The sequence below is a fragment of the Platalea leucorodia genome (genome assembly GCF_965183815.1).
Source record: "Platalea leucorodia genome assembly, chromosome: 3".
NCBI lineage: Eukaryota > Metazoa > Chordata > Aves > Pelecaniformes > Threskiornithidae > Platalea > Platalea leucorodia.
Genome location: NC_138825.1, coordinates 48,557,746 through 48,584,909, shown reverse-complemented (window position 1 = coordinate 48,584,909; position 27,164 = coordinate 48,557,746). Strand labels below are relative to the sequence as shown.

At 40.4% G+C, this 27,164-nt stretch overlaps 1 protein-coding gene across 1 annotated transcript in view; it reads right to left on the bottom strand.

Annotated features, from left to right (window-relative positions):
- The window catches only part of THBS2 (thrombospondin 2), a gene marked incomplete at its 5' end in the record, with an annotated part of 31,715 nt that extends 7,956 nt beyond the window's left edge, over positions 1–23,759 (bottom strand). The window contains 16 exons of the mRNA XM_082307721.1: positions 491–725; positions 1,329–1,447; positions 2,904–3,063; positions 4,874–4,981; positions 8,604–8,822; positions 9,878–10,030; positions 10,133–10,260; positions 10,709–10,882; positions 12,198–12,374; positions 13,240–13,410; positions 14,513–14,609; positions 14,849–14,989; positions 15,801–15,997; positions 20,483–20,567; positions 22,179–22,735; positions 23,690–23,759. Coding sequence (XP_082163847.1) covers positions 491–725; positions 1,329–1,447; positions 2,904–3,063; positions 4,874–4,981; positions 8,604–8,822; positions 9,878–10,030; positions 10,133–10,260; positions 10,709–10,882; positions 12,198–12,374; positions 13,240–13,410; positions 14,513–14,609; positions 14,849–14,989; positions 15,801–15,997; positions 20,483–20,567; positions 22,179–22,735; positions 23,690–23,759 — 2,791 coding nt within the window. The remainder of the gene's footprint in view (positions 1–490; positions 726–1,328; positions 1,448–2,903; positions 3,064–4,873; positions 4,982–8,603; positions 8,823–9,877; positions 10,031–10,132; positions 10,261–10,708; positions 10,883–12,197; positions 12,375–13,239; positions 13,411–14,512; positions 14,610–14,848; positions 14,990–15,800; positions 15,998–20,482; positions 20,568–22,178; positions 22,736–23,689) is intronic.
- Positions 23,760–27,164: the final 3,405 nt, after the last annotated feature.

Below are 27,164 nucleotides of genomic sequence, written 5' to 3'. Positions count from 1 at the left end.
AATAAAACATATTTTTTCCATTTTAATTTTCAGAAGACAACTTGTTTTGAAAGCAAAGCACGTCATTTTTCATTTTTAAGACATCTGAAATTCAAGCAATTTGAAATATTTTCCTAAAGTTCTTTCACTTTGAATTTCCCAATTCAAAGTGAAAATCAGAAATACATTAAAACAAAAAATAATCTGGTGTGTTTTGTTTGTGGGTTTTTTGGGTTTTTTTTTTTTGTTTGTTTGTTTGTTTTTTTAAACTTTCTTAAAGGTGTTCTTCTAGAAGTAAGTATGTGCATGTTTGAGCCCCTGTCAAAGAGGTTTCCTAATGCTCTAATTCTGGACCAAACTGGCCAGTACAGTTCCACTGAAGTTCACAGTGTCTCAAATGGCAAAAGCAGCTCAGTTTGATCTGAAGTCTTTCTCTTCACCAATTACTAATACTCCAAGATCAGAATTGGATACTAAGAACTGAACGAAATTCATACAACATTGTTCTTACCATCAGAGTCCTCCTGCTCAGGGTTGTATCTGAGGCGACAATTGTCCCTGTCATCTGGGACACCATCATTGTCATCATCAGGATCACAGGCATCTCCTTTACCATCTTTATCATGGTCAGCCTGGTTAGCATTGGGGATGTAAGGGCAGTTATCTTGGTTGTTCTGGTGGCCATCTTCATCTATGTCCTCATTGTTGTCACACTGGTCACCAACAAGGTCATTATCTGCATCAGTCTACCAAAAAAAAAAAAAAAAGAAGTAAATTTATTATTGTTACTAAACACAAAGTACGGATAGCCTGGTACTTAATTTCTCAACATTTCTCTTCAAGGACTTCTCTGGAGACAAGTGATGCCATGATGACAACTGTGCTTAAAGCAGAAACGTAACTTCAAACTAGTATAGCTACTTATTCTGCCATCAGTGCGTAAGATCTGGTCATCAAGACATTTCCAGGGCACGTTTTTGGCCATGATCTTCATTGCTCTCCTTCTAGAGATCACAGGGGAGCTGCAGTCTGGGAAGCACATTTTCTGATTGCTTCTCTATGCTTGACGTGCATGGACCAACAAACTCAGGCATACCAAATGCAGCCCTGAGGCCATTCTCACTTGCCACAGGGGAAGAAAAAAGTTCAGCAAAGCCTTGAAGATGGATTAAAGGCATCATCACTCTACTTCCTTTCATCTGATACAAAGAGATCTGACAACCTGAGATGTGAAAATGAGCAATACAGATCCACCTCTTCAGCTCTACAGCAAACGGGGATTGTTCCTGTGTTCTTTTCTCTGCCCTTGTTCTGACATTAGCATCAAGGAAACTGTCTCTAGCATTTACCTGGTCTGGATTATGCATCAATGGACAATTATCACACTGATCACCAACTCCATCACCATCTGTATCACTCTGGTCTGTGTTATAGACGTAAGGACAATTATCTCGTTCATTAAAAATATCTATGAGGAAAAAAATTGAAAAAATTAGAACGGTACAGCATCCAGCACAGAGAGCTGTAGACTGCAGGAGTCACCAGTAAAGAAGCAAGGCTCTTAAGGGGCTCATAGGCTTTCCAATTGCTACAACATTATTGCTACAGCACAAAATAGTGAAAAGACTAATCTTAGAAAGAACTATGGCATCAATTCCACTTTTCTTGCTACGATAGACTTCTATATGTATTTTACTAAGGGATTTTGCTAGAGTAAGGGCTGATCATGTCTTAAGAATTTAGCCCTTTTTTGTAAAATAACAGATAAAGGGGTCGGGTATTTTTCTTTTTAAATAATTTGGTTTGGATTTTCTTCCCAGACACTTTAAGGAATGGCATAGAATGCACAGCTATAACATGGTGGAATTTCTGAAGTTTTGTACAGGAACAACCACATTAATGTTCAGCTGCTTCAGCACTAAATAATTTCATTTTACCAGCACATGTCCATCATTTATTGTATATCATGCCAAATTTTCAAAAGAAACTGTTCCCCCTCAGGAAACTTTATTATACAACTGACAAGCTCCTTCAAAATTATAATATGTTGAAAAGAAACAAAAAGAAAATATGTTGGCATAGCTGTCTGGAATGGATACAAGTACCCTCTCCTACATTATATGGACCCTGGATACTTGCATAATCTTTCAGCCAATAACATATGATTACATTTTCTTTCAAATGCAAAACTCCCACGAGTACTTCTAAGAATCTGAAGTTCAGAAGGATAAGAGGACTTCAAAGTGTTCAGAAATTCAAGTTGGATAAGCATCCAAAAGTTTAAGATGTTACTGAAGGAAATCCAGAACTAGATTTCTTCAACTTCTAATACTTCTGGATTCCCATAAATTTGAAATACTGCAGGGATATGATTTTTGAAAGACATTTAAGTGCTTTTCCCCCTCCTTAATTCTGATCAAATCTGGGTCATATAGGCATGTACTGGTAGATGAAATAAACACCTTTAATAATATTTTAAGACACACAAAAAATGTGTATTTGGATTACTGCGGGCTTTGCTGTACGTTCATATAAAAGCAGATTAATTTCCTACAGATATTGTCTTAACCGCACAGATGTTCTGATGTTCTTTTCCCTCCCTAAAAAGGAAAAAAAGTCAACAGAAGTGTTATACTAGACCCTGATTACTTTGGAACACAGACGAAGGAAAGAATTTTTTTAAGATTACACTGATAAAAGACTTGCTGTGATTTATTCTTCAATAATATCCATTGTAGTCATTTAGAGACTTTTTGGACAACTATACTACACAGGAAAGATGAACCTAATTCTTCTTTCTTCTGTGTTTTTGAGCAGCTAGACCCAATTTTATTATATGTATAAAAGCAGGTAGCCCATCTTACTGGACATAAAGCAAAGTGTACTTGTGGAACAGCACTTAATTCTCAAAACTGAAAGCATACCATCTCCGTCAATATCCACAGCACATGAGTCACCCTCCCCATTATTATCTGTGTCAATCTGAGCTGGGTTGTGCACATAAGGGCAATTATCACAGCGGTCTCCAACTTCATCCTTGTCATAATCAAATTGACGAGGGTTAAACAGAAGAGGGCAATTGTCCTAGTAAGAAGAAATAGAAGATTCCAGAATATAAATCACAACTCATGAAAGCATACTATGAAGTGGTAACTCCTCCTGTTCATCTTGGACAGAAGCAAAAAAATCAAAAAATATTAGTCCATTATTTTTTTCAATGGACAAGCTGTACCTACACTAAAGATCTTGGCAGTAACAGGATGGCACCTGCACAGCCTGGCTCACTGTCTGGTTTTGTGTTTTTGTACAAGGCATGTGAAATGTGTTCCATATCTCAGTAGGAGAGCAACTGGAGAGGCATTTTAAATTGGATCTGCACTCAGATATTTCAACAAAAGTGCATCACTGGTACATGCGTTTTTTTAAAAAAAAAAAAAAAAAAAAATTGTAATGTGTTGTAGTATCAGGCCAACTTCAGCTGCATATTATATTTTTTGGAAAAAACTAGAATTGTTACTCCGACTTTTTTGGAAAAAACTAGTATCACTATTCTCACTTTTAAACCAGATATTTTGATTGATTTCAATTTAAACAAGGATTGACTTTTTTGTGCATTGTGTTATATTGCATATGATAATAAAATGTAAAAAGTTTCAAAAAGCAAAGTTAAAATGAAATGCTCTCATTGATCCAAAATATTTTTTCCCTGAGACCACTCCTTTTAGTGGCATTTTGAAAATTTAATTTCAGTTTAGTCCCTAATTTGAAAGTCTGCCAGAACAAGCATTCTTATGTTTCACACATCCCCAAATTATACATGGGCTTTTGCACAGGCACAAGGAAGTACTCAGTGTGGAAAGCAAAGAAGAACGAAACCAAACCAAAAGCAGTGGGAGTAAGGGCTACATCAGCATCATGGAATCTGAAGGAAGGTCATTTGGAAAAAATCTTTAAACTACTTTTTCTCTGTTAAAGCAAAAACCATTTACTAGGAAATAATTTTTTTAGCCCAACATTTTAAATTCCTTTAAATACTAAAAGGACAAGACATAGAGGCAAGTCAAAATTTTATACTGTTCATAAAACTTCTGGCTACAATTTTTCGAATATATGTACTAAATCATATTATTTTATCAAATGATTCTTTGATTTTTGAAATATTCTAAGTAGAGGCTCCATGAACACAGTTCTAACCCAGCTTTAACCATCTGAAGCTCTAGAGTATCTAGGCTCCCTCTGAAGGGAACAAAGAGGAACAGTAAACTCCTAAAACCAATTCACTCATCCTAAACATGTTCAGAAAAGGCAGGGTGAATCCCACTCCAGAGGTGCCTCTGTCCTTTTGCTGAATGTACAGGGAGAACAGGTTTAGACTAACTACCTATCTTTTAGGCTCTGCAGGTAAATGAATTTCAGTCTTGTGGGCATATCTAAAAGAGGAAAGTATGAACCAGGCTAGGTACTTTCCTCCTGTCATTTCCCCTTGACACTGGCTGTGTTTATAGTTATTATTATTCATCATAACTTGTTTCCAATATACCTCAGATATAATATCTACCAGCTTTTCAAATACCATGGACCTATCATTCTCCCACTGCAAAACAAAAAATCCAATACCACCTTCCATTAAACTGTTTTCATGCACACAACTGAATGCAGAACTGATATGGAAAACATAATTCAGCCCCAGATTCCCCAAGCTGCTTTGCTCTGCACAGTGGTACTCTCCTTAGACCCTACACAGCTTTACTCTGCACCAGATATCATTCAGGGAAGGCAGTACAAAATAACCCAGCTGAAGCTCTGAACAATAAAGCTCTCATCTATTGTAATGGATTTCCTTAAAACCAGATGTTTAGGTCAAATGTACTGAAGACACAGAAATGCACCTTACCTTGTCATCTTCGACACCATCATTGTCATCATCCTCGTCACAAGCATCTCCTTTCCCATCTTTATCAAAGTCTTCTTGACCAGAGTTAGGCAGAAGGGGGCAGTTATCCTGGCCAAAAGAAATAATCAATACATTATGTTTACATTATGTCAGAATGACTTGCCTGGGCAGAAGAGTAGATATGGGACACCAGAGGCTATAAAACAAGAACAATCAATCGCAAATACTTTTTAAAGTGCCTGTTTGCTTGCTGCCAAAGATAGTAGTTCATTTGCTGCTTTCATATTGTAAAGTAAGTGAAATGCATGTGCAAATCATTCTATTTCCCAGCTCTCCTTCTGTGAAAGGGATGTTTCCAGTAAGTTTTAGATGAAACTATCTAGCAGAGAACAAACACACCACACGCACACACATGCACTCTTACATCAACTTTTTATAGACAACTCATGAAGTATGTTTGAAGATTACATATAAAATGACCAGGTTTTGTTGCTAGAAAAATAAAGATACAAGCCAGGAGATGGTCTTCAGGAACAGTTGTTCATACGGAAAGTTACTGGAATGAAGTAGTACACAGCAATGAAGGGGAACGCTGTAAGAAACGGTTTTGAAAAACATGCCTTTATACTGTTCTGCAAAACAGTACATTTGCACTCCCATGCTCCCATGGCTTTGAAAATAAAAGGCAAATGTATCTCTATTTTGTATCACAGCTTTGCAAAGGACGATTATTTTATTTTAAATGAGCAAGTCTTAGGTTACACTGAAAAAATAAGAAGTGAAAGTTTGCCAAACTTTTAACATGTATTCCTTTTTAAAATACTAAAATCAGCTAAAAATGGATTGCAGTTCTACCACTGGCTAAGAATAAATAAATCTGTAAAAACCCACTCTGTTTCTCACTTTTCTCTTTTTCTCACATTCCATATCTACCTCCGTATAAATCTGCCAACAGAGTGCAAAAATATCTTTTTTGTAACACATACCCTAAGAAAATGAATATTACAGTAAGATTCCTATCCCTGTTTTCAATCTCAGTGGTTCTAATAGTACTGATAATTTAAGAAAAAGAACTGGAATATTTGTGATAAAATATCACAATCCCAATGCAACTTCAAATTTTTTATGGCACTTTTTTACCAAATACCTGTGAACAGCATTGATTCAACACTAGTTACCAGTGATACAAAAAAAATTTTTTTGAAACAATGAAATAAATTAGTCAAAGCTTGCTCAATCACTTGTATGCTTGTATCTTATGTTTGTCTGTCTGTATTCTCTATAGATTTGAGTCCAATTTTGTACAAATCAAGTACTAAGGTGGAGACCTCATGGTTAGGCAAGTTCCTATAAACTTTGCAAAAAGCGGTAGCAGGGTAGAGAAGAAAGATCCTGCCAGTGCACTCTAGAAGTCTCTTATTAGATATTAGAAAGAGGAATTTTAGACATCACACCTTCCACCTGGGAACTCAACCTTGAGGCACAAGCCCACTGGAAGCTAGGCTTCTTTGGTCCACCTATTGACAAAGTTGTGTGTTGGTATGATAATTCTTATGGAAAAAATGCTACTTTCATGTGAATGCAAAAGAAACTTACACTAACAGATATCGCTAAGATTTTATTATTATTTATATCTACTTGCTTTATTCATACAGCTTTGCTTAGACAGTAAGTTAATTTTCAACCATTATCAGCTTAAGGAAAGACGCTTTGGTTTGCTTTCTTTCTATCAAATTACTCAACTAGGTTATTTCATAATGAATAAAAGGATCTGCAAATACCTGGTATTTTTAAGGGGTTTTGTGGGTTTTCCCCCTTAAATGAAGTACTTGTGTCTATTAGATCAACACATGTATTATAGAAACCATGAATCAACCTTTGAAAACAGTTGGTTTTTTTCTGAATGGGTTCAGCATGTTGGGATTTTAATGAAAACTAATCATTTGCATTACATCTTGAGTCAACATGTTGCAGATTCTGATGACAGGAACCAAAAAAAACATATGAACTGCAATTGCTGAATTGGCTGGATCCACAATAAACAGACATCAGCTACAGTGAGGAAGTTCAGTGTCTGAAGCTCAAATTTCCATCAATGTCTGAAACTCTTCTGCTGATAAAGGCCAGATTCACAACTTCAACTGGATTACATCTGAGTGACTTCTGATTCTCTCAAACAGCCTGATTTCAAACTTTCCTAGTCTCTTGATCCATATTTGGTTTTTTAACCATTGTAGTGGTCTAGAACTCAGTCATTTTTGCATTTCTTTCCTCACAATTTAATCTGAAGTTATTGTGCTAGAACTTTATGACAGTTTAGAGGTAGATCACTAACATGGAGAAGGAGAAACCAAAATGTTTCAGGTCTGGGGCAAGAAAATCCAAAAAACCTCAGGAGAGAAAGCACTGACCTTGTAGCCATGACTGATTCAGCAAAATACTTGAGCAGATGCCCTAGTGAAAGCATGTATGTAATCCAGTGTTGCCAGTGGTCCCATCGGTAGGCGTTTAAAACTGAGCACTTGCTTATGCCTTCTGCTCAGGTAGAGCTCACTGTATCCCAGTTGCTTAATTTGCTGCTTTAAACAGCGTATGCCCCTCTGTATTGTGCCTGTCATTCAACCATCACTGAGGCCACCACTCAGAACTGGGATCCAGGGAATTACCTGTCAGGGGGTGCCTTCACCCCTCAGCTATTTGGGCCATTGTTAAACTGGTGGACCTGGAACAACTTTCAGCCTGGTTTTGCACAGCAGTGCAACTCCATCATGATGAGACATCCAAATGCACTCACCATTTTTGAGCAATTGCCACTGGAAGGAACCTCAGGCCATGTAGCCGAGGAAGACTTATAGTGTATTTCAGATGAGCACAGAACCAGGTCCCAGGGGACATACCATGGCGGGCACCTACAGCTAAACCTACATACCACCATTTTTAGGCTCCCTGATGCTTATTTTCTGCTTGGTGTAATAATGTTTCATTTTTCACTACAATGGCACAGCTGCAGCAGCAAGGGTGTAGAACAGTTTCCCTGCCAGGTCTAGAACCAATGGTGGCAGGCAGGTCATTCCCCTCGGGATGGTGAGAGCTGGGACTTCACATCTCTGAAGGGTAAGAGAGGCTCAATCTCCCATCCTCTCCCACTGAGCTTTTGCAATAAGGAGAACTCCTCTGTCTAATTACTCATTCATTCCTCTCTTAGGTTCCTATTGCCAAAAATTATGTCAGGCCCTGAATCCAGTTTTCAGAGAGTGCGACCTGCTTAACTCTTTAAAAGGAAGGGGTAGTTCAAGAAAGGATTTAGAACTGCAGACCTTACGTGGCTGTCAGTGTCTCATTACAAGCCTTACAGGTAGGATTTCATACTTACCTGTGCCCAGAGATTCCTGTTTAGTTCTCACTAGCTGTGTGCTCCACACCTGTGCTTTAGGCAGCTCCTGCTCAGTGTGCTAACTTCATTCATAAGCATCCCAACCTTCTGCGTACGCTGAGCAGGAAGAAATCCAAAGCAGAGGACTCTGGATTTCATTTTGAGAATCCCTTATTGGATCTAGTGTGAAGTGAATACACATTTCACAGCATCTCCTAGAAAATGAGCATGCTGTAACAGTCAAAGCTTAATGAAAGCAGTCACCAGCTTGATGCTGAAGTGTTATTCACAACTGTTTAGGAAAAAAAGAGAAAATTTGGTTATGGTGTGACATTTTTATCAACCTTTCTTACTTACCTTCACACAATGGTACGTTGCATTAGCAGCACAGACCAAGTTATTATTAGGCCAGCCATCCAAATCTGAATCCTCACCACAGATGCGTCCATCACCAGCATAGCCTGTCCTACATTCACATTTGTACATAGGATCACTGAAATGGCCCAGATAGATGCACTCTGCAGACTTATGGCAGCTGTGTGTCTTGTCCTTGCATGGATTCTCAGGTTCACAGACCTGTAACAGACAAAGCATACTCACTGAAACCTGATGATATTCGCAGCCAGCAGTTTGTGTGCCTCAACTTTGTCAAAATCAGGCCAGCTATTTAGATGCCTACAGACAGGAACTTTGTTTTAATTGTGGTCAGTAAATCATACTGCTCTGGAGTTGTGAACTGACAGATGATGTGTATGATGAAAATAATTAAAAGAAACCACAGGAAAAACTGGACATTATTCGAAAAGCAATTAAAGTGATTAACATTTTCAGAACGCTATCTGCTTTCCGCCAAATGTCATTAATCCCCAGAAATTAACTGCAACAGAAAGTAGACTGTACTCACCTCTTTCCTTTAGTGTCCTGACTGTCAGTATGCAACAACTACCTTATTTTCTTAAATCAAAGAGTGATTCTCAAATGAATTCTCATGTTCCCCTCAAGTAAGTTTTTGTTACCTCTTTCTTATCACTTTGCTTATTTTCATTGACAATATCTGAGAATCTCACACAGATGTTTTACATTTAGACTTCACATGGTGAACTAACCACAGATTGATTCAACAGCAACAAAGAGAAAGCATCCCATGACATCCGTTTTAACATTTTTGTCTTGTCTATCAAACTGTAGTCTTCAATATCACTTCCACTTCCTTCTGTCCTTTGCCACTGATAGGTGTTGACCCAATGGAATTTAGAGAGTGAGAACTTCAGACCCATGTCTGATGACACCCACATTAAGAGCATTATATTTATGGAGAGAACGATCCTGATTCTTGTTTCCAATCCCCAGAGTAGGTATATACACCTGAGGGAAAGGAGTGCAAATCAGGGGAATGCTTGCTCCTGGCATTTTACGTTTGTTTGGCGCAACTGTGCAGATGCCTAGAGAAAATAAAACCCGTAACGAAAAACAACCCCAAATTCAGTGTTTTGTTACTCGAACCAAAAATACACTGGAACAGCAGTTATCTATTTCAGGTTATCTTTCTTTGGTACCCAAGTTTATCACATGCTTTCATTCACAGATATTTTCAGGTGAGAATTACTCAGTTTCTCTTAGACATCACTTACTTGCTTCTCTGTCTTGGCAACTTCCAGCCCTACCCCATAGGGCTGACTTCCTTTATAGCGTGGAGGACATGGCAAGCAGTGGAAACCCGGATTCGTGTTCACACAGCGATGGACCTGATTCACCTTAAAGCAAATATCTGACACAGCTATACACTGCAGGAAAAGAAAGAAGACACCAATTAGATGGCTGTGTCATTCACAAATAATGAAAATTTCACAGTGATTTCCTGATGTTAATAGAAACAAAGTCAATACCTCATCAAGATCCTCACAGACGGTACCATTGCCAAGGTAACCTGCTGGGCATGGCCCACATGACCAAGACCCATCTGGGTAACTGTTGCATTCTGCTCCAGGAAAGCAAGGATTTGACAAACACCCATCTGACAAAGAGACATAAAAGCGTAAATTAACTTAGGAGCATAAAAGGCATGTAGCACTTCATTTAAGAAATAGGTATTCTCTGTTCATTAGCTTAAATGACATCTGATGCAACAGACTCTTATAAAAACCCTTAGAATTAGGGTTATTAAATGCATTTAATAAACTATTGATTTAATATGAAAATATTACAGATTGCTACATTCAGTTGAATACATTACAGCATATTGAAGCTCTGTTTAAGAAACACATCCTTGTTCAGGAGAAGTCAGTATTAAGAATATATATAAAATCCCACCGATCTAAACAGCACCTAAAATAGTTAAATGTGTTTTCCTGAAACAAAGGTATAATTAGTAGATTTCTGTAGTGTCAACTCATAATTATCCAGTAAAGAAATAATAGCAATAATAATTATTCAGGCTGAATAAAGAGTTACTAAATACCAACCAATTGGGCAATCCTTCTTATTGCACATATCATGTTGCTTGGTATCTCCCACACATGGCTTTCCTCCGTACTGTGGCTCTGGACTGTTACAGAGGCGAGACCTCTCACGAATTCCTCCTCCACAGGTAACAGTGCAGGCAGACCACGGAGACCAAGGACCCCACTGGCCATTCACTAGGATATGCAGAATAGAGATGAGCATCACAGGCAATAGACTGGGGACAACATGTGGTGCCAATGACAACAACCCTTTCTTCAGATCCCCAACTGGAGACAGTTTCTCACTACACACACAGGAAGAATGATGCTGGCAAAGCCTTACACCGAGACAGCAATACTTCAGAAACAAACAAACAAACAAAGAATACCCAACTGCTTTATAGGCATTTTTTGGCCAATAATTAAAACAACATGCCGTGCCCACTGGCATGGTGTGTTTCCATTTAAGTTTGAAGGCACCGTACTTGTGCTGATCAAGCTCCCTACTAAGCTTTCATTTTGTACAGAAAGCAAGGTGTGACCACAGGATACAAACTTCTGCTGAGCCAAATCTGAGCTCTATGGCTTTTTTTAAGGAAACAGTATGCTCAGTAAGCTTGCAGCTATTATTCTTGTTTTGTAATCCATTCACCAGTGTATCTTCAATAGTATTGTTTGACTCAGTATAAATAACTTATTTCAATGAGTCTTCTGCACGTTTTATATTGGTACAACTCTACTGATCCTTTTGTCATCAATCCTGGACTTTCTTGAAATACAAACATCTTTGAATCAAACTCTGTGTTTGTTCTTGGTACTGCAAAAAAACATATGGGCAATTGTGTGTGTCCTTAAATAAATAACTTTTTCACTAACTTTGCATGCACAGGGAGATCAAAAAATAGATGAAGCCTGTATAGCTATTTAAGTACTATTGGGTTAGAAGCTTGACATCAGTTTCAAGATCATATCCCGTAAGTAGAAAGGAAAGGCTAAACGGAGGAAGGAATGAAGAAAGAAAAAATTCTATGAAAGGAAAGTGAAAGCGAGTGCAATGAATGGTCTCTAGAAAGGTTAAAAAGTGTAGATGAGGAAGAAAGAATTACAATAACAATTAACTCTGTTGAATATGTGTAAAATATGCATGCATACTTTCAAAGAAACCCGGCTATTCGGGGACTGTATGCCTATTCCTAACATGTACAGTATCAGCTTCCTTTTAGATAGAAAGTGTTTATATTTTTGATATGCAGAGATAAATCACTAAGCTATAAAATGAAAATTTTTCAAACTCTTAATGTTTAAAGCCAAGTCATAACTTGGGAGGTTTACAAAACCTCTGACTGCATTGTTGTCTTCATTTTAAAAGCACCCTTGTGTGTTATTTCACCCCTAAGCTATGAATTATATTTTCCATCACAGAAATTCACTGTAATTTCAATCTGAATAAAAAGAAGAAAATCAGCTGGAATATTATTCCATCACCTTGGATTCAAGACCACAGACATACCTGGACATGGAACCTTCTCACACTTCTCTGTTTCACGCCCATTTCCCACACAGTTTTTCCCACCCATCTGGGGGATAGGGGAGTTGCAGAGGCGGATGCGGGTGATATTTCCTACTCCACAAGTAACTGAACAGGAAGACCAGGGAGACCAGTGACTCCAGCCACCATCTTGACGTACTGCCAGAGAGAAGAGCACAACTCAAGGAAATAGCCCACCTGCGGCAGTCATACAAACTCACTTGGGAAGTTAACCTTCTAATAAGCCTCTCGCCCCATCTGATGAATGTCCCATCTCTTTCCTACCTCTGTCACTTACAAAGCCCAGCACATCAGCTCAGACATTCAAGTACAGCTTTATTAAGAATCTCAGTGGCCAACATATGACTAACATGCATATTAGATATTTTACTTAAAAACAAACTTGTTCCAATTAAACAAATACTTGTTTAAAATGCACATTTGGACATCTAGCAGCTTCAGCAATAGCCTTAGGTACTATAGCAGCCTGGATACAGCAGCTACCTGCAATAGTGTTAACTACAGAAGGAGCATGTCTTCAGAACTAAGTGCCTTAAATATAAGAGCAGTTTGATATTTTGCAAAAGTCTTCTTTGATTACTGTATTCCTAAAAACTACTAAGCTAATGGAATGGGCCAATAATAGTGAACAAATTGCAGATCAAAACGTGGCCCCATGTATCATGCTTATGAACTGAGTGTTGTCTCCAAATTGACTTCAAACAAGAGACTCCAGTTCATAATGTTAAAGAAAAGATCACCTGCTATCTTTTTGTTTAACAGAGCTGAGCCCAGAATGCACATATCTATTAAATTGTCAGGAAAAGGAGAAATATTTGAAAGAGGGGACACAACTAAGAATCTAATGATAGCTACTTTAATTATGCATATATGAGTGTTCAAATACATACTGTTCTGACTAGTAAGGGTTCATAGCAAATCCAGACTAAGCTTGTTTTTGCTTAGAGAAGCCCAAAGCAGCTTTTAAAAAAAAAAAAAAAAAGGAAGAAGTTTTATTACTTACTGCGATGGTCACATTTCTTAAAGCTGCACATCCTTGTCTGGATGTGTGGGCCTGTACAAGCACTCCTGGTGACATCACACGACCTTCCTCGCATCTGAGTCCCAGAGCCACAGGTAACTGAGCACTTTGTCCAGTCTGACCATGGTGACCAGCCTTCCTCACTGTCATCAGCTGCAGAGCAAAAGGTACAAAAAGTACTTAGCATTGAAAGTCGCTATCCTACTCAGAAGATTTTCACTTTTCTTTGTCTGTAGAACACATGCTTTGTCCTTTCTTTTTCTCATTTTGCTTTCCAAGCTGCCACTGAAGTTAGTGTGTTTGCACAAGGCACTGACCGTTGGAGGTTTATCATCCTATCTCTAGAATGGACTGAGTCAAAAACTCGAGTTCCAACTGCCTTTGACTTCAGAGTATAGGTCAGTATGATGAGACGTGGCCCCACCTCCAAACACAACATAATGGTGAATGTGATCAACAGCACATTTTAAAAATATGCTCTCTGCTTCAACAGGCAAAAAACTCTGAGTATATTCCAGTGCATTTTTATTTAGAACTTCTAAGTAACTCTTTTCTTTTGTAATAGATCTGTCTAGTACAGAGTGAAATGTACTGAATCCACACTGAAGTCACTTAATTAGTGAAATTACTAAAACTATTGTCACTCCAAAGTCTAGTTCACAGCCTGCAATGCTGTCTTAAATGAACCTTGACAATCTGTTCCACATAAGTAAAGCATTATACCAAAAGAGGATATATGACAGAGAAGAAATAAAACGGAGTAACAGAATGACAATAACAGAGAGGAAAAATAACTTGCACTCTTAATAAATATTGCATCAAACTGCATGAAACTTTTCATCTGAAACTTCAACATTGTCCACAAGGAGACAAGAAGACATCCTAACCTATGTTAGTCTGTTTTAACCAAGCAGTATGGAAAAGTAATAGTGCACAGTGCTATTGCAAACCAACAAAAATCTGAATGTCCAGCCTTGGAAAACATGACTAAGAAGGAGCATGCATCTAACCTTTAGTGTCCAACTTAGGCAAGTTATCAGCTTACTTCTAAGCAACCAATATAATCACTGAAGAGAGACCAACTTCTCCAGAAGGTAACTTCAAGCAGCCAAGTTACTCCATATGATCCTTGTACCCATATAAGTTTATTTGATCTTACCTGTCTCAACCTCTTACTTGTTTTGACCTCTCCAGCACAGTAGTAGTGGTTTTAAATATTGCCAAAGAGTTTCTTTCTCTTTGGCTAAATACTCACAGTGAGAGCAGACTGGACAGCATTCACCTTCAATAAAAGATGGATTGGCACAGGAGACTGCTGGGCAGGTGATTTGATGGCACACAATTTTAGAATCCTACAGGCAAAGAAATCAACTTACTGACTTATGATCACATACAGAGGCAAATAAAGGTGGGCATCTGGGGAAAGTTTCATGTGTGGAAATTCTTTGATTTATTCTAAATATCATGGACATCGGGACTACTTTTTATAAATATCAGTAAGTCTAGGCCAAGCTCTGAGTAAGTGTGACCTGACCTGGAGCAAACAGACAATCCACTTTTGCAGTGAAGAAGAATGTTTCCAAAATCTTACCTGGCAGGTGCATTTGGTGCAGCTATCTACAATCCAGCTTTCATTATCTGCAAAGACACGGCCATCCTGCCAGCAAACTGACTGGTTCTTCAGTGTTTTGTTAGGCCCAATCAATTCCCACATAATTTGGTTCTCTTCAGACTAGAAGATGAAGCAAATGAAAAAAATGTATACTTTGTAAATAAACCATTTTAAATAAGACAAAACTGAGACACTACTGGATTTCATTCTTCCATTAAAAAAAAAAAGTGTATTTTTTACATATTTATGTACATAAAGTAGAAGATCTCAGGTACTGCAATGCTGCATAGCAATTCTTCAGCTAATAGTACAAACAGTCACACAATACTAAGGGAAATCTGTTCTTAGCAGGTTTGCTTTTCTGCAATACAACGCATCTGTAGGTGGGAAGATTTTAGTCCTGAGACATATGGCATAGTAATAAACTTCCTTCAGAAAGGATTAACATATGCAGAACAAGAAGAGAGGCAGACTTCAGTAACATGTCACCGTCTTACTTCAACTATGAAAATCTCATACATTTACTTACAGTTCAGGTACCCTGTGTAGCCCCTTGTTGATATATTCATAAATGGTATAAGCACGGTAACAACGCTTCAATAGTATACAGGCAAGGGTGGGTTTGTTAGCTTTCAATTTCCAAACCTGCAGTACTTTTAAGAGGATTGATTTCCTCTGTGTACGAGTGCATGTGTGTGTCTTCTTTTAAACCCAGTCTATGAAAACCAAGCCTTCATTAAAGAGTTATGCTCAAGAACTACCTAACTAGCCATGCTGAAAATGCAGGTCATCTACACATTATGTAGATATACCAACAGGTATGCACACATACATACAGAAACCTCTATTAACCACCTGTGGTATCAAACAAAGAAGGAGAGAGTACTGCACAACAGACTTCTTTCGGTTCTTCAGACTTACAAGTACCTACCACTTTTTGGAGGTTATCAGCTAAGTTGTTCACCACAATGCGCAGGCCAGTGAGCTCCGTGAACATCGTTCCCAGCTCTTCACAGGAGCGGTCACAGAACTCAGCCTTCTTCTCTGGCTTCTCGCCCACGTACTCGGTTGTGACAGCAGGGCTCAAGTGAAGGATTTCTGTGCTCTCATTGATGGTGTTCACTTCAGCTGGCAGCAAGAAAGGAAAAAAGGAGAGCTGCATATACAAAGTTCTTCCACAGATTACAGATTCTTGCTGAAATCACAGATTGGCACCCATGGGTAGGGTTTACACACATCTATTTTGGCACAGCATCATGCTAGATTATACCCATGAATAAAAGAGAGGGGTTAGATGTCAGCTGGTTCCAATTATAGGCTTTCTCTTTTCAAAATTAAGAGCCAATCTGTGTCTCACACGGCCCTCACTTTAAAACATTGTTGGCACTGCAACACATTAATTTATGAAGAAGGAGTAACAAAAGGACACAGTAGCAAAAAAGCAAACCCATTTTATCCACTCAGAGCCACGAAAGGTTTCAGGTTTTTTCATGACCTATCACATTATCTCGATGCAGAGAAAAAGGCAGGAGAAAGAGTTTCCTTACAGAAAGTCATTGTGCTTGTTCTGCCCATAAATTCCACGGTTACTTGGCTCAAGTTCAGACCATTATGCAATTTATACCAGACTCTGCTCTGTGTTGCACTGCCAGGTGTTAAACTCAGAGGAGATGTTACAATGATAGTTTAATTCTGAAGTGAAATGGAGGCCAAGCTAAGATCAGGCTAAATATTTGATTTGTCACTCCAAACACTCCTCCATCAGGCAGATCATAATTAAAACAGAACTTTGCATGCATAATACAGGGAGACATGGACATGTTCTAATATCAGTTTAAAAGACCTCCTTGCCTATAGCACATTCTTGAAAAGGAATATAAGAGAAAGCATCAGCAGTAATCAATAAAAAAAGAACACAGATAATTAAATAAGACAGTCTGTGTTCTGTTAAGCATTTAAATCTCCACCAGGTAAATATCTTATGGATTCCATGGAAGCCTTCTCGAAGGACTGCATGGTACACTCAACTTTGGTATCAGCTACACGGAAATTCATACTGTCCTGTCTCTCGATAAAGACTTGGTTACAACGTTACTAAGTCTGGTAATAACTCAAGGTTACCAAACAGAAAGGAAAAGTAAAGTATATAACAATTTAAAAAGAAGAAAACAGCACAGGAATGTGAACCATAGAGCATATGCTTCAAAACACCCCAATACCATTCATTGTTGACAAGTCACAGAAGGTGGCAACACTTTAAAAATTTGAAGGGCTTGATCTGATGCTTGATTATTCAATGTGAAGTGTTATATTTAAATGTACAAGCAATGAAAATGGGAGCAGGAGTATTCTTCATTCATTTAGAAAGCTAAAAGCAAAAGCACAAAGAACCAACCCATAAGATGGCATTAAATAATTACTTCTCAACCATACTTAAAATGATTGGCTTAATGCGCTTTTTCAATTAGCTATGAAGTATCTGCCACTAGTCAAGGTCTACAATAAATTGTCTGCAGTATTCCAGAGCTGAAGTAATTGTCCAGCTTCACTCACAGGATGGGAAAAAACCGATACACCACATAGCAGATCAGAACTCTGCATCATAACTGTTTATTTCAGCTGCGTTTTGATTCCCTGGAAAGAATGCAATTTTCCTACCGCATTGAAAGACTAGGTTTCTCAGACTCCCCCATAGCACTTCTCAAGTCATTAATTTCATATTTTTCAAGCCAACATGGAGTGTGCCTTGACCGGAACATTCTGAGGACATTAATAAAGCTGCAATCTCAGCAGGAAACATAAACCAAAACTATGTTAGAAGAACTAAATCCACACTTCCTACTGATACTTGGCAGCAACTGAAAGAAGATGCCTGGGGATCACTGGGAAATCAGTTCTCTGCTGCTGGCTTCCTGCTAATTTCCTAAGGACCACATGATTATCTTTAAAATGAGAAACCAGAAGAGCAGAACGTGTATCCTTTCACATATGCAAATGTCATTCTGTTGATCTAGCTGAAGAAGGGATTTTATTGATGTGCCTATTTAGGCACGTTTTTGTCATCTCTCCTACTCAGCGCTGTGTATAAGTCCTGCCTAAAGTATTTGCAACCACCACACTACAGAGATACTTTCCTACCCTCAACCCAACAGCAATCCCAAGCTACCATTTTACCATACCTCACATTCTCATACTAGGATTAAAGATACAGTAGGAAAACACAGTCCTGTCTCTGAAAAAGCAGCAGGCCTTTTGTGTCCTCAGACCTGAGGGCACTTCAGTGATAACATCTGCCATGTGGGACACTCACACGTAAATTTGCCATCTTAGTGTCTGTACCACAGCTCAACGGGTGAGCCATCAAAATGGGAAAATACTTATGTACCTTGTGGTCAGTAACATATCAGCCATGGCTTTTCAACTGTGGTAATTAAGCTGGATAGGCAACACCAGAAAAATCAGCCATGCATTAACAAGCCTCCCAAGTCATTTTGACAGCCTCAAGCCATAATATGCCATTAGCCCTCTTCTGCTGTTGCACAAGTAATTTCCATCTTGTAGTGTTCTCTTGGTGTTGCAAAGGAAAAGTAAAAATACTGTGAATTGAACTATAAGCTAATACTTCCCAAGAAGGATAAAACAAAAAATCAAATCTGTAATTTATTGGACCTGAAAATTTGGTAGTTGACAGATGTGATAAGAAACACATTAAAAAAATATTATCTGTTGGTTATTAGCTGCAACAGCTGAAGGGTATAAGAATTCCTCCTGAGGTATGTATCAGCATGCAGAACTCAATTATCCCTTTAGGCTCCCACTCTTAGGCTTCCTCTTTAGAATAGAAGTCAGTAGCCTCCCATTTTTTCTTGATGATATCTCTAAACATTTGGACAAACTATTTCCCTTTGCAGTGATCAACCAATAATAACATAAAACATTTGAAGACACTCTCTTTCGTTGGTTTTGCTGGTTCAATCTATCTACATCTAGGGACCTCATCCTCTTGAATGAGACTGTTCTGCCTCTGATCATTGAATGTGCCCTCAAGGTTCTACTTTGACTTCTGGGAATTTTGTTTCCACTGGCAAATGAAGTAGAATAGCTGAACTGCATCCTTCCTGAAACCATCCTTTTCTTTTATTCAGATTACCGTTAGACCTAAATACACATTCTATTTTCCTGCAGCAGTTCTGCTCCTCAAGCATTTCCTTCCACTAACAAAGCTGAAAACCAGTAATAAGTAGTTCTAAGTAGTTTCTCAGTAGTTTGAGTACAGAAAACAGCTTGGCTGGGGTAGATGACAACCAACAATATATCTTCTTGCCTGTGCCATCTAAGGCCATTTCCCTTCTAGCCCATGTGACTCATTTCTGACATATCATCATCACACTTGCATCTGGGGTCCTGCAGCAGGACACACCTCTAGAATGTATGAAATAACCAACCAATATGCTTTATCAAGATTTAAAAACTGACTAGCAAGCTCAGCTAAATTTTTTGTGCATATACATATATGCACACCCCTATATAGATATGTACATACATATATATATATACATACACACATTTATATATCTTATAGAAAGTTTTTGTTACAAAATCTCAATACTCTGGCCCCCTTTGAAGAAGTTAAGACCTGCTACTGCTTAACTTATGGGTTTTGCATAAACAAGGAAAAAAGCTTGCTTAACTGATTTGATCTATGTTATATGTTTTGGTGAGGTGACAGAAATAATGGCATTTCAGACAGCACAATTTTCAAATAAAACCCTGAAGTCCTGACTACCTTGTGTACCTACCACGTTCCTCTGATGAACTCAGCCGTCTCTGATTCTTGACTGAGCTCCTGACAGTTACAAACACTGGAAAGTAAAATAGCCAGCACCTCCCATGAGCTGAAGTACAAAACCTTAGTGTATACTTGACAAATTTTCATAACTCTTTCATGATGAATCCGATATACTCCCACACACAGAGGGCTCCCCTCCTGGTGAGGTCAGCATGAACCGGACTAACAAGAATGCATGGCAGCTTGTCACATACATGCCTTCCATACCTCTCTTGTTTTTTTCTTATTTTCCTTAGGTTGTTTTGATTAACAACACTTTGGGATTCAAACCCAACACCTCTTTCAGTCAACAAAGTTATTGCCGAGGAATTCAGTGTCTTTAAGACTTGCAGACTTGCTCATGGGCCCATTGAGAGCCAGAAGCAGAATTCAGAAGCAATGTTCCCAGTCTTGTGCTCAAGAAATCATGGACATCTTATGGAAGAATGTAGATATTTTCATACATACGTATTTTTCCTTCTATTTCTAATAATTCCTTGCTTGACAGCTTTTCTCCCAACTTAAAAACAGAGGCTCAGAGTTATAAACCTAAGCAATAAGAACTAAAATAGTAGCCTAGAAAGTAGAAATAGTATCTCAATACAGCTAACAAATATAATCCTATTACCACCAAAAAGCAACTTAATTCTCTTTTTCTTTTTTAAATGAGATGCCTCTACCACTTCAGAGGGATATGTTGCATGGTTTTAGGATAATATGTCACCATTGACATTTCTCATTTTCAGAGTCAACTGAACAGTATTAATGAGGTAAAAAAGCCTTACTTGACTGGCTCCTCTGGCATCCTTTTTTACGCAGAACATCCTCTATTGAAGTATCAAAGATTAACTGAATATTTTGCAAAAGACCCTGTAATAATAATAATAAAAAAAATTAAAAACCAGTTAGATCAATTTAGGACTAACCAATAACTGGTCTGTCTCAAACCCATGCTACTGACTGTTCTTTACATATTTACTTATGGATAAATCCAATCTACAAGGCATTCAACCTGACACACACTGAAAAAAATAAAATCCGTTGATAGTTTTGTTACACGCAATTTCAATACTACAAGCAAGAAAATCAGGTATGTTCTGCAATAGGTCATAACAAAACAGTTATTAATCAGCAGTGAGCTCAAATCTCCATTTCCATACAGTGCATTTTAAACTGTAGTTCTGTAAGATGTTCATCATGAGGTCAAAGCCAACTTTTGAAGTTGCAGCCTCATCGCACTTCCATACTTAGCCAGTCATTCCCATGCACCATACTTCACTGTCCCCTCAACTGTGCTGGCACTACCCTGAGACAACACAATAAAACCAGACCGGTATCTGTTTCACTTTAAAAAAAAAAAATCTCAAAAAAGAAAAAAATTACTGTAAAAACAGATTACTTCAGTGACCCACTTAACAGTACAGCTCCAAAACCAGTTCTATGAGCACAACTGATAGGATAGGAAGGGAAGCAGGACTGGAGATGCTGTTGGGCAAGAGCTTCTGCCTTTCCTGCCAAAACTGGTCACCCCATGGAACGACACTCCAGCATGTCACACGCTGGCTGACAACTAGATGGCACAACAGGATGAGAAAGAAAGGGCTTTTCAAATTTTTGAAGCCATGAGTTCAAGTTTGATTTCACCTGTGAGTGAAAAGAAACCACCCTTAAAGCACTTGGGCCAGATCACATCACTGTATGAGGTAGGAAGAAATTTTAATTTTATAGGAAAACCAGAAAGTTTCTAATTGCTTCTTTTTAAAACAAAAGAGAAACAATAAATGTTTTCCACAAAAAGAAAAAAAAAATACCTCATTTACAGGACTGATGAAAACATTTTGTTTTGGTTTGTTTTGTTGTTTTTGGGTTTTTTTGGTTTGGTGTTTTTTTTTTTTTTCCCCCCAATTTTTTTTTTTTTTTTTTTTTTTTTTTAAATTGAAACGAGAGTTTCTTCAGAATGGCAAATCAACATACCCTGTTAGGGGATGAGCCAACACCACATGCTTCAGCTCCATTAAAAATTCTTTCTTTCCTCCATCTCTCTTTTTCAAATAAAATTTAACAAATATTGACAGGTTCCTATGACTTGAACAGATATATTTCAACAGAAAAATAGGTCTTCAAGAAATTTCCAAAGAATTCTACAAATCACCACAAAAACGCAACATGTTCAGAAGTCATAAATCTGGAAAAGAAAGTGGATGGTTGCATAGGAAAGCATGCAGACTGGTTTTGTGCACTTTTCCTGGCCTTAGACTTTGCTTTACCACTCCTTTGTTTTTAGGAACCCCCAAATTTACACAACACGGATCCAGCAATGAATAAAAACACACTCCAGAGAAATTCTGCTTGGGAACACCTACGACCCCATCAAATCCAAGAGGTGTCGGGAGAACAAAACTCCACCTATTGCATCTTCTCAAACTAGTTGCAGCTACATCCTTACCTCACCAGTGACCCAAGCTCCTCCAGGTTACCTACCCTGAAATGATTCTCCCGAATGGACCCTTTCGCCACATACATTCTGCTGTTCTCTGCTTTCAGCTGCTCATAGAAAGGCTCCTCCAGGATGAAGCTGTCAATTAGGTCACAGCCAACATAGAGGTTGTAGTTCTCCCCTGTTATTTGCACGGTGAGGTTCTTCCACTGAGAGTCGGCAAGGTCCACATCTTCCAGGGAAATCACGTTCTGGAAGCCATCCACCCAATAGATAAGATCCAGGGTGTTGGCCCGGCCATTGGAAATGATCTCAAACTGCCTCTCACTGATGCCAGGACCTTCTAAAGCAAGGATAGTGCCTCTAGATTGCCTGTCCTGTCTCAGGGTGGCTGAAAGGATAAAGCCCTCATTTTGCCGTATGAGTTTGACAATCTTTTTTAATTTCTCTGGTTTACACGGAGGTATATGGTCAAACCGAATGAAACGATATGCTGGGATAGTGGGGTCTGGACCCCGAAACGATTTTGCTCCAACTGTCTTTCGGTTTATGTTACTGATTTGAAGTAAATCAAAGGTAGTCTCCTCTTCCTTGTCACCATCTGAAAAAGTTAACAGTGTGTGACAATGGGTCTACAAAAAGGGTTATAAGAAACACAACTCTGCAACGTTATACTTAGTAACTACAATTATATGACAGACATGAAGATCAGCAGAGTAAACCCAGTACTTTCCTACTTCCACAAACAGAACTGTTCCTACTAGAATGCAAGTGAATCGTATTTTCCACCTGTCATTTTCATTTACATGACAACACTCACCTTCTCTGTGTGTAGGTATTAATACATTTGATTATATAACTGAACATATGGCTATATATTTTATAGAGCTATATAATACACATTTATGTATATATATACACACATGCTGTACGTTCAGGTATACGCCTACGCATGGATGCACGTAACAATGCAATCGTTACATATTTTTAATATATATCAATGGATAAGGAAGTTGAGCCAACTTCCATATTTTGACTGTTGGCTAATAAAAATCAAATTATGAGAAGCCATGTGGCCACGTGACAACAGGAAGCAAGAGATTTGATTTTTAAATATTCAGGCCAAGAAGTCAGATGTAAATGAGGGCCTGGCACTGTGCCAATTTACATCCTACTTATATTTGGTCTGTAGAGGTCTACTTCTCTACCTCTACGTTCTTAAAATGTTCAGCCCACTCAGTGATCCTGTTTATGTTACTTTCACCATACATTTCCACTGGAGAGTAAAGTATAATAGCAATTATTTCTGGGGTTATATACATTTTGATCAACAATTTCTAAAGAAAACTTTTTTTTGATATTTATTGAGGAATCTTCATTTAACAGCAGTAAGACGTATCTATCAAAAAAAACCTCAGCAACTACTATTCCAGGCATTTCCAAAAAAGTCATATATGATTACTTTGCCCCCTGTAGCTCAGGTAAGCCAATGTTTTACACCAACTTTTAGCTTTGGGAGCTACTCTGTAGCTAGTTAAGAAGTGTCAGGACTTACCCTGAGCATTTGAGGAAACCCACAGGGTTATCAACACAGCAAGCCACAACAGCCCACTCCTCTGCAGCATAACTCCTATGAATAAATCAAAACGTAATAAGAATTAGGGAAATAATATTTATCAACTACAAATATTTTTATTTACCTCATGAAATGCCATAAGCAGAACTCTTATTGTAAGCAACTATGCATATAAAATCAGAATTTCTATCTTGTCTGGTTCTTGTAATACCTATCCTGGAGTTATTCTTGATGCCAGAAGTAAAACATGACATCAAGTGAAGGGAATAGGAATTCTTGACAATAAAGCTCCTTATTATGCAATTGTCCCTAATAATAAAAAAAGAAAGACCTACAGAAAACACAGAGTTATTGACAATAAAGCTCCTTTTTATGCAATTGTCCCTAATAATAAAAAGGAAAGACATACAGAAAATACATGCTATTATTTTTTATTTATTTTCTCCACGATTTTTCAGCAGCTGGCATAGGGACCATGTGACATTACATGAGATACAGCATATTAGTAGCTGCATACAGCATATTAGTAGCTGCATCTTTACTTTGGAGCACAATGTTCCACTGAAATTCCTTGTAGGATAATGGGATCTCAGCAGATGCTGGTTCTGAGTACTAGGGGTACTTTTCAGTACCTTTCCCAGTGTCATCATACAAACTGCTCTCTCTTTTATATATCTATATCTATCTATCTATCTATATATATCTCATTTACCCATTCTTACAATCCTATGTACCCAAGAGCTAACCCCACAGCTGGATAAAGTGACTTTTAACGTGACGCTATTTTTGCCCTGCAGCACTGTGCAGTTATAAGCCACGTAACTGCATCTCCGTGTGTGTGTGCACTCGCAATGAGTGGAGCAGACCGCGCCGACGGGAACGCGCAGACATTCATTCCCCTGGATACAGCCCCATCACTTCAGCACTGTGCTAACGCCACACGTTTTTGGAAGGACTCAGGGATGCCACCTTTTACTGCCAAGATTTTCTTTTCTCCTTATTATCTGTCACCCCGAAGTATCACCGCTAACACCAATTACCGGCAAACTCCAGGAAGCCTCTTTCACCCCTCAAACCCAGCGCCTCCGCGGTGGGGCCCAGCCCGGGCGGCTCGGGCACAGCCCGCCGCCGGCGCGGCGGGCAGGGCTGCGGGCAGGGCTGCGGGCAGGGCTGCGGGCAGGGGCCGGCTGCCGCACACCGCCTCGGCGAGCGCTCCCCGGGGCAGGTCCCTTCATCTTTCGCCCCGAGCACCCGCGGGGGACGGCAGCGCGGGGCGCCCGGCCGGCTGCCCACGGCGAGCTCCGGCCGGCGCAGCCCCCGCCGCCTGCCCCGGCCGGGCGGGCGGCAAGCGTCCCCCGGAGGGGGCTTCACGGCGGGGCACGGCGCCTTCCCGCCTTGCGCCTCACCTGGCATGGGGGGAGCCGACGGCGCGCTGAGGCTCTGCCGGGGCGGTGCCGGTGGGGAGCGGAGCGCGGTTCCCTGCCGCCGTCGCAAGTCCCTCCGCGGCCCCGCGCCCCGCGCCGCCGCCTTTATGGGCTGCGGGCCGGGCCCCGCTGTCAATCAGCGGCGCCGGGGCGCGCCCCCGGCTCGCCCCTCCGCGGCGGTGACACAACCCCCCCGCCGCCCCCTCCCCACCGGGCGGCCGGCGCTCGCCTACCTGCGAGGCCATCCCGGGCCCGGGCCCGCCCCTGCACCGCCCCGCCGGCGCTGCAGGGGCGGTGCGGGAGGCGGGCCGGGCGGCCCGGGCCTCCCCCCAGGGAGCGGCGCGGCGCGGAGGGGCGGGGAGAGGCGGCCGGCAGCGCCCGTCGTGCCCCTGCCTCGCCCGAGGTTTCGCGGGGGAACCGGCGCGGCCGCCCCGGCGCGGCAGAGCCCCCGGGAGGCGGCGCCAGGCCCCAGCAGCGGGGCTCCGTGCGCGGCCGGGACCTGCCGCCGGGGCCTGCCGAGCCCAGGCCCCGCGGCCGGGGAGCGCGGCACAGGCCCCTCCGGCCCGGCCCGGCCCGGCCCGGCCGGGGGCTTCGCGAAACCTCTCCGGCTGAGAGCTCGGTGCTCCTGCCGCCACTGCGGCAAAACTCGGCCTTCCCGAGGACCGAAGCCTCTCATTTTTATCCTATTTTTAAGCGAGACATGCCCCAGTCACCTTCACCCCCTCCGTTTGTAAAGTGCTCATTGGAGCAGGTTCTCAAGGGAGCCCCAGCACCCCGGTCCCTCTTTCCTCCATGGGGTGCAGCAGCACCCCCTTTGGTCTCCCGTGAAGGCACAGTGGGCCTGCTGAGGCATGCTCCTGATGGAGGGAGCCTTGCCTCGGGCTAATGAAAGCGGCACACAATAAATGTCTCTTACGCTGCTGCCAGTCTCGTTGGGAGGACTGGAAAGTTCCTCCACCAGCTAGGGCTCCAGTGCAGCACTTGGACCAGTGGGTCGCCCTGCTGAGGAGCAGCCAGCGTGGCTGAAGGCGCCGTGCTCCATGCGGAGCAGAAGAGCAGAACCTTACGGTGGGTCCACAGAACCTGCCCCGACATGCGGAAACATTTCAGAAGTCAAACGAGAAGACCAGGATCCCCGCTGCTGAGGCCAGAACCGGGGTTGCAGGATATCTGTGGAAGGATCCTGCAGCTGATGCGAAGAGGCATGGATTTGGCTGAGGTGCCTGCAGAGTCCAAAAAATGGAGCCATGTCAAATGTATAGGTGGATAAACACCACAAATGTTAAAAAAAAAAAAGAGAAAGATAAAGAAAAAACAGCATAGGAAGTCATCAACTTTTCTCATCACAGTTTGAAATTCCAGTAGAAAAAGGTGTTGATGTTTCAGAACTCAGAAGACTTTGAAAGGCTCAATCTGTCACTAGAGCAGAAAACGCCAACGCAAGCATTGCTGTCTTTCCTTTTGCCATGGAATCTCCTTCCAACTTGGCTGGCCTTGGCCTTGCAGGGTAGCAGGAGCCAAGGAGCCTTCCCCTTTCTCACAGGGTCCAGGGGACTGAGCCAAGCTAGGAGGGAGAGGGCTTTTTTGTCTTCCTAAGACATTTGGTTTTCAGTTTTGTGAAACCTCAAGAATTTAAAAAAAATAGCTAATGAAGTTCACAAAACCTCAAATTCTACTGAGTTTACTCATTCCCCCCGCTATATTAAGACTTAGTCTTTATATCTATATATGTAGCTGTATGGTGTGTTTTCCACAGGACTTTGAACAGCACTGGCACAACTCTTGTCAGGAAGCTGCTCTGGGTTTACAGTTGGAGAAGAGAGGGCAGCAAAATGTTTAAGAGACCTAGAAGGTATCTTTGAGATAATGCAGTTTACTATTGGTACATTCATATGCAAACACTTTTCACAGTGGAAATTTTTAAGTCAGTAAAAGGACAGTACAAAGTATAGAGGCACATTTTATCATGATTGCTTTTAGTCAGCCACCTTATAACAAAACTCTTCTTTCCGTCTCTGTGGGCGTTGCAG